The sequence below is a fragment of the Eupeodes corollae genome, chromosome 3, assembly GCF_945859685.1.
Source record: "Eupeodes corollae chromosome 3, idEupCoro1.1, whole genome shotgun sequence".
In the NCBI taxonomy this organism is placed as follows: domain Eukaryota; kingdom Metazoa; phylum Arthropoda; class Insecta; order Diptera; family Syrphidae; genus Eupeodes; species Eupeodes corollae.
In genome coordinates, this window is record NC_079149.1 from 94,476,545 (window position 1) to 94,485,036 (window position 8,492).

The 8,492-nt window shown below is 32.3% G+C and overlaps 1 protein-coding gene across 2 annotated transcripts in view; it reads right to left on the bottom strand.

Annotated features, from left to right (window-relative positions):
- The window catches only part of LOC129951384 (uncharacterized), a 135,242-nt gene extending 127,493 nt beyond the window's left edge, over positions 1 to 7,749 (bottom strand). The window contains exons 1-2 of one of the 2 annotated variants that reach the window (XM_056063503.1): positions 7,607 to 7,749; positions 6,660 to 6,912 (exon numbers count right to left, since the gene is read on the bottom strand). In XM_056063503.1, coding sequence (XP_055919478.1) covers positions 6,660 to 6,720 — 61 coding nt within the window. In that variant the 5' untranslated portion in view covers positions 6,721 to 6,912; positions 7,607 to 7,749. Of the gene's footprint in view, positions 1 to 6,659; positions 6,913 to 7,099; positions 7,239 to 7,606 lie in introns of those variants that run through there. The other variant, XM_056063505.1, reaches the window with a different exon arrangement.
- Between the last annotated feature and the right edge of the window lie 743 nt (positions 7,750 to 8,492).

Here is an 8,492-nt window from a genome sequence, read left to right on the forward strand (position 1 = left end):
TTCTAATTTGAGTTTGGTGAAAAGTATTTTGCAAGGAGGTAATTTTTCAATTCAATTCAATAATTTCCTCTTTCCAAATTTTTGGTGAAACGTATTTTGTGAAGTGAAAAGCTAAAAGTGTTTCTCAAAATAAGGCCTAGATATTTCAAAAAATAATGAATGATATGATTTTTGAGAATAATTGAAATTTCTTGATTGTGTGGAAAACTTCTATATTTTTTAAAGTATCAACAATTTTAGGACAGTGGACGTATTGCACTTTTTGTTGTGGGGGATTCAAAAGCCAAAATACGAAATACACATCAAGATTGCGAGTCCCTGAAGCCTAAATCAAAATAAAAAAAGAGGCTGGGATGCGACCCACACTGATAACTTCCCATCCCGTCTGTCGATTTGTCTTGCTTAAAAGTTTGTCTATATGTATTTTTACCAAATTTGCGCACTATTTTTTGTAGATTTTATTTTTTATGAAAAAACGGACTGTTGGATTTTTATATAAAAATTACTGAATATTGAAAACAATATTTTCTCTGAAATAAAATAAGCTTGAAGCCAATATTTTAAATTTTTGAAAAGCTATTTGAGCCGAAAGTAAATTTTTACCAAGTTTTAGTATTGTTTTTTTTTAGAGTCTTATTTTTTGTAAAAAAAACTGTCAATTCGATTTTTTTAAAAATTTTACCAACTGTTGAAAACAATATTTCTTACAAGATAAAATTAATTGAAGCCAATATTTAAAATTTTTGAAGAGATATTTGAGTCGAAAATCAATTTTTACGAACTTTTGTTAATTTTTTTTTCGGTTTTTAATTTTTTGTACAAAAACTGTCAAATTGATTTTTTTCAAACTTTAACTGAATATTGACAACAAGATGTTTTGAAAGATAAAAGTAAATTAAAGCCAATATCTCAAAGTTTTGAAAAGATATTTGAGTCGAAAATCAATTTTTACCAACTTTTATACATTTTTTTTAGGTTTTTTTTTTGTAAAAAAAAACTGTCAATTAGATTTTCCTCAAAATGTATCCTTATGTTGAAAACGATATTTCTTATAAGAAAAAATTAGTTAGAACCTATTATCTCAAAGTTTTTAAGAGATATTTGAGTCGAAAATCATTTTTTACGAACTTTTGTTAATTTTTTTTTCGGTTTTTAATTTTTTGTACAAAAACTGTCAAATCGATTTTTTTCAAACTTTAACTGAATGTTGACAACAAGATGTTTTAAAAGATAAAAGTAAATTAAAGCCAATATCTCAAAGTTTTGAAAAGATATTTGAGTCGAAAATCAATTTTTACCAACTTTTATACATTTTTTTTTAGGTTTTTTTTTTTGTAAAAAAACTATCAATTAGATTTTTCTCAAAATTTTATTAGATGTCAAAAATATTATTCTTCGTTGCACAAAATTGTTTTAGAGATGAAATCATATTTCGGTCGTTAAATTTTGGAGGTGACAAATTTTTTTTTTCACTTTTATTGATTTATAAAAAAAACCGTTATATTGATTTTTTTCAAAAAATATACCTGTTTTGTGTCACGTTACAATATATTATATAAAATTTAATTCAAGTCTCTAGCGTTTTTGGTTCCTAAGATATTTAGGGTTAACCAAAATTTTCACCTTTTTTTCAAACTGCTATGGTAAAAAAACCACCCACGCAATTTTCTTGAGAGCCCTTTCTGCATCTTTCTGCCTTATTATCTGTATAACAAAATTTATTTGAAGTCGTTATCTCTTCTGGTTCTTGAGCTATGGACGACGAAAAAAACGTCGCGAACGTACGGACGTACGGACGTACGGACGTACGGACGTACAAACGTACGTACACACGCACGCACAGACATCTTTCTAAAAATCTTTTATTTCGACTCTAGGGACCTTGAAACGTCGAGAAATGTCAAAATTTTCAATTTGACAAATCGGACCCATTACAATAACTTCCTATGGGAAGTTAATAAGTATTTCGTATTTAGTCCAAAAATATTAAATAAGAATTACTTTTAACAAAAATTCGACAAAGCTGAATTTTGGAGAGATTATTTTATACGTCAGTTAATTTCCTTTAACAACTCATTTTTCTAAAAATAAACGAGAAGCTTATTATATACGACATGTATATTTTTTAAAAATGGTTCAGAATTTAGAGTTTATTAAGCACTATAAAAAAGGCTTCAATCAATTGCCAAATATATCACAGAAAAAGTCAAAATCAAATAATCTACGAATCCAAAATATTACAATTTTGGGTTCTTGTTTCGGTACAAAATGAGTTCAGCAAAATTTCTCCAAACATATCAATTCTATTCAAAAATTTCATCTTTTTTGTGTGAATTACATGAGCAGAAATTGGTATCCAAAACTTTTTTTTGAAAAACTAAAGCGTTGGTTTATTTTCAATAAACTGCACTGCACTCCTCTTGCTCCCCTTAAAATTCTTTGTCTCTTAATTTTGAGTTCCTTTTAGGCAGTGTTTGAGACGTTCAAATATACCCCTTTAAAACAATTAAAACAACTATAAACGGGGTAATTAAGCCTTAGTTAAAACTCAAAATATCTCTTAACAATAAATCATATGATGATTTTGGAAAGTACAAATCTTTCTCTTTCACATACTTAAAATTAATTAGGTGGCGCAACAGTCCGTTGAGAACTAGCCTTAGTGACTTACAACTCTCAACCATTTCAGTATGCGAGTAATGTTTTCACGAATGGAGGAGACCTACAGTTTTAAGCCGAATTGAAACAGCTAATTTGAGAAAGCACTTTTCATGACTAGAATTACTCTTGGAAATTTTGTTAATTCCTCGCAAGAGGCAGTACCCCTGAAAAAAAAATTTTAGATGGCATAGGCAGGGATCAAACCCAAGATTTCTGGTACAACAGTCCAACGCACTAACCATCATGCCACGGATAGTACTTTTTTTTAAATATACCTCTTTAAAAATGCTAAAAACGGGGTTTTCGAGCCTAATTTAAAACTCAGAATATCTCTTAACACTGATATGAATGATGATTTTAAAAAGTACAAATCTTTTCAATACAATTTAAAGCATTCTAGTATCTTACTCATTTTCTGAAAATTCTCATTACTTATGAGTCCTTATATAAAACCGCATGAAGTTTCGAGAAGAACTTGAATTTTCTACTTTAATAGTTTTAGAAAATAAGTTTCGGACTTAATTTTTAGTCTTGATTTCGAATTCTAACTCTAAATTTAACTATTTGCTCAAGTTTGAAAAATGTCGGTTTTCAACATTTTTTATATTTTTTTATTAAAAATTAAAAAAAAACTTGATATAATAGAATTGTTTAGACAACAGAATAATTACAAGAACAACAAAAAAACCATTTTAGCAAAAAAAGTTTAAAATTTTTATTAGATTTTTAGACCGTTGGAATCTAACAACTTTTAAAGGTTTTTTGAAATTTATATATTTCCACTGAATATCAACGAAAATTGTTACAGATTTGATTTTGGATTTTATTGATAAAAGTCAATCCTAAAGATCTACGACCTATAAGTCTATCATCATTCCTTCTTAAGACCCTGGAAAGATTGATCGATATCCATTTAAGGGCACGTATCGATACAAGACTTCTGTCTTCGTCTCAACATGCCTACTGTAAAGGTAAATCGGTGGAAACAGCGTTACACACTTTAGTACGCACCATCGAATATTCCCTCCATCATAAAGAATTCATTATGGTTGCTTTCCTTGACATCGAAGGTGCGTTTAACAACGTGGACACATCTGCAATCACTCCTGCACTGACATCTCTAAATGTAGAGAGTTCGCTTCGGGAGTTGATTCCTTTAATGCTTACTAGCAGAATAATTAACTCAAGCTGGGCAATTCTTCTAGCAGAAGATTCGTTAGTAGAGGGACACCGCAAGGTGGTGTTCTATCTCCTCTCCTCTGGAACCTAGTGGTGAATGCAGTCCCAACTAGTCTGGATGCGGAGGGTTTCAGAGTGATAGTCTATGCGGGCGACGTTCCTATAGCAGTTTCAGGAAAGCATCTTAATATCCTAAAAGAACTCCTACAAAATGCATTGGACAGACTAATACTTTGGGTTGATCGGTGTGGACTGGGTGTTAACCCACACAAAACCGAACTGGTCTTATTTTCGAGGAGATACAAAATTCCACTTGTCAACCCTCCTTATATTAAAGAAATCCAATTAAAATTCTTAGACGAGGCCAAATACCTAGGTCTTGTCTTAGACAAAAAACTAAATTGGAAACGCAACGTACAGGAAAGAGTCAAAAAAGCTACTGTAGCTCTCTTTTCTTGCAAAAAAGCTATTGGTAAAAAATGGGGTTTACAGCCCAGAACATTGGCTATACACATCGGTAATCAGACCGATTTTAACGTACGGTGTGGCAGTATGGTGGACTGCTTTAGAGAAAGGTATAAACAGGGATAAGTTAAATAAAGTCCAACGTTCAGCCTGCCTATGTATAAGCGGATCGCTTCGCACGACCCCGTCTGCAGATCTGGACAGTGTCCAGTGGACACCTTGCTCTACCTTACACCTCTTGACATATTAAGCAAACAAATAGCTGCAAGCTCGTCTATCCGCCTCAATGCTTCGTCGCAGCGGCCACTCCGTAATTCTAAGGTACTTAAAATCAATTCCAAAGCACACAGACTACACCATCCCCCAACTACAATTCGACAGGAACTTCCAGATTTCTATACCTACCAGATCTTTTTGGGAGGATAGAACATTTTTACACAGATGGCTCAAAAACCAAAGAAGGGGTTGGTGGTGGTGTGTACTCTGAACGACTGAAATTAAGTCTCTCATTCCGCCTTACCAATCATTGTAGCGTGTTCCAGGCGAAACTTTTGGCGATTAAGGAAGTCTTGTCTTGGCTCAAAGAAAACGTGATATCAACATCTGATATCCGTATTTTCTCCGACAGCCAGGCCGCTATCAAATCTCTGGACTCTGTCTCTACAAACTCTATAACAGTCCATAACTGTCGAGCATCTCTAATGGAGATGGCGCAACAGTTTAATATTCACCTTTGCTGGGTGACGGGCCATAGACATTCCAGGTAACTGTAAGGCAGATGAACTCGCCAGGAACGGTACAGTACAGCCCATCCTACCACGTTTGGCAAGTACTGGCATACCAATCGCTACTTGTAAACTGTTGCTAATGCAAGACGCTGCGAGGAGGGCAGGCACCAGGTGGAAAAACATCTCCACGAGTCAAGCCACAAAAAACATCTGGCCAACACTGAATATAAAACATTCAAGGTGCTTGCTCTCTCTAAGCAGATCGCATATAAGCTCGATAATAGGTGTCATAACCGGGCACTGTCTAATAGGAAAGCACGCCACGAGACTAGGCGTATTCTCAAATGACTTTTGCAGAAGCTGTATGGACGAGGAAGAGGGAGAAACGGTTCTTCATCTTCTCTGCACATGCCCTGCTCTAGCTCGAAAACGCAAGAATTACCTAGGAGAATTCTTCTTTAACGATCTAAACGATCTAAATCATATCAATATAATCAGCCTCTCACGTTTCGTAAGGGACTCTAACTGGTTCCATTGAGCTTAGGAGGAAGCCTCAAGATTCATGTGGTATCGCAATGGGCCATTAAACTGGCCTAAGTGTGTCCGTTTCCATCTTGGACAGCCACTATAACCTAACCTAACCTAACCTAAGTCGTATTTGAATTGAGGCCACCAAACCCCATTGGAAAAGCGCAAATTTAATGCCAGTGAGAAAACCTGATCTATACTGAATTTAAAAGACATCACGGTTTATTATAATTTAACACAAGTAAAAAGAAAAGCTTCTGAAAATACTTTTTATTCAAAAGTCACATCTTCATCACTCTTTGGATTTATAAATTTGAATCAAATTTAAATAAAGACTGTATTCCATGCCACCACTAAACAGAAAAATTGAAATAAATGGACTTAAAAGCATGAAATGAAAGGAAGTTATCCTTCTTAAAAGACTTAAGTCTGGAAAAAGAATTGAATCCGAATTCAGTTCCTCATATCTTATACCATTCAACAGATAATATTTTTGAAAAGTTTTGAAATGCTATCAATTTATTTAAAAACATACAAACTGAAACTTTAGGTTCAAATTTAAAACAAAAAACCTTCAATAATGTTCATCAGACCCCGAAATTTCAGAGTCTAATCTATAAAGAACTTAACCATTTAAGCATCAAAAAAAAAACCTCCTGTGTCCACTCTTATTCTAGGTTTATTATGAAAATTAAAATTTTCGTCCCTATAGTAAACAGTGAATTTGAAGTTTTTCATTATCCTTTGGTTTGTTAATTTAGTATTTTTATCCGCATATCTATTTTATTAAAAAAACGTTACAAAACTTCTCACACAAAATAACTCACTAAAGCACTCAACTATGTCATGTTCGTTTGCCTTCCATCCGAAACCAATAAATATCTTAGACCAAAAGACTTTGTCAACGTATTTTTTGTTTTGTTTATTTTTCTCAAGGTATCCTCTTCCCATAAGGACATTTTTACCTACATATACCTTCCTAAGCTAACTCTGTTGAAATCGATAGCTCTAGGACATAGTGGAGTTTATAAGTAAATACAGAAAACTTTCGATATAGACGAATTGAACAAAGTGACACAAACATATTTATCTACTCACTTGGAAGAGCAAATGCTGAACTTATTGCCAAAGATACAAGTAATCCAAGTAGGAGCTTCATGATGATGTTGTTGATGCTTGTTGTTTGGTTTGGTTTGGTTTTGTTGTTGTTATTATTTTATTTTTTAATTTGAAGTTTTATTTTGTTGTAACACTTTTTATTTTGGAAGTAGCACTTTTGCACGGCCTCACAGGTTTGTGCTTTTTTTTAGATAGATTTTTAATATTTTTTGGCAAAATAGGTAAACAAATTCTATAAAACAAAACAGAAAAGAAAAAAAAATATAAGAACACAAAATTTATAAAAATAAATTAAATTATGAAAGAAAAGAAGAGAAAAAAAAATTAATGAATTTATTATTTTTTATAATCAAAAACAAATTTAGGCAAAACAAAAATTATTATAATTTTTATAAGTATCGCGAACGCCAGCAACCAACTTGAACTAAGGTTGACAATTCACTGGAGACGGAAAGATACACCTAACGAACGACACGATGCCGGATTGCGATACTTTGGTTTGTTTGATGTATCTGATGTCTATAGAGTGTTGTTTGTTTGCCTTTCAAGTTTGCTTATTAAGTAGCCTATAGCTGGCTATTTCCCCCCTAATTCCTCATTCGTTTGGTCATTTATTGTCGCGTAGAGTACTCGTTTATAATAATTTAAAGGGGTACATCTGTTTATATGACTATGACTGTGACTCAGTTCTTAGTTCAGTTTAAGTGGAATGTAAAAATGTTTTACACGAGTGTAGATATTTTAATGCGAATCGATCCCGAGTTCCAATACCCTCCACCCCCTTAGTAATATTTTACATCAAAATGCAATATTTTTGTTTGTTTTCAATGACACTTTATAAATTGAGGATTTATTATAATTCACTTATTATAAAAATTATTATAGAAGCTTATTACACCGTAGTTATAGGGAAGGTTTATATGTACCTATAAATTGAATGTATAAATAAAATGCGCGGCAACGCTTCAATTACGAAAAGTTTAAATTAAAAGGAAATAAAATAAACACGCAGTAGAAGACCAAAGCGTTTGGGGTTCAAATGAAAAACTAAAATGGTTGAGGCATTTGGCTTTACATTTATACAAAGATGAGGCGACAACAACACGCAGCGTATAGTCTTGAGTCAAAGCTACTCGTACATAAACATGATCTTCTTCTTCTTTATAAAATTTATATTGATGAAAAATATCAGAGAGAAAAAGAGAAGGCACCCAAGTGAGCTGCTATGCTAAGAGAATCAAAATAATTATACCGAATTAATCTGGTTGCGCTGCTTTTGTTGTTGTTATCGTTTGATCCCCCCCAAAAGCCTATGAAGCCGGCCGGCTTGATCAAAATATAATAATATCTCTCATCAAAAAAAAAGCTCTATCATATTCTTTTAGCAAAATACTTGAGAATGTTTATTTTTTTTTTCTTTTGAGAAAAAACAAAATTTAATAAAATAGTGAGAGAAAATGTCAAAAATCACATCTGTGAAAAATATAATTGTATAGTGACATAACATAAACATTAACATACACGATCACCTGATTAAGAGAATTTAACTTTTGATACTAAACAAAATAAGAACAGTGCTGTCGTTTATGTAAATTCGGCGTTCTTAATAATTGAGCTAGTAAAATTAAGGCCTTAACAAATACTGATAATAATATTTTGTGTGAGATAACAAAAATTTGAAGTCAATATTTTGCTACGATTTTTTAATACTTGAGCAGAAATACATTTGTTAACAGTTTTCGTTCTTTTTGTAGGTTTTTGTGCTTTGCAAAAAAAGAATGTCAATTGATTTTTTCTAAAATTAGCAATAAT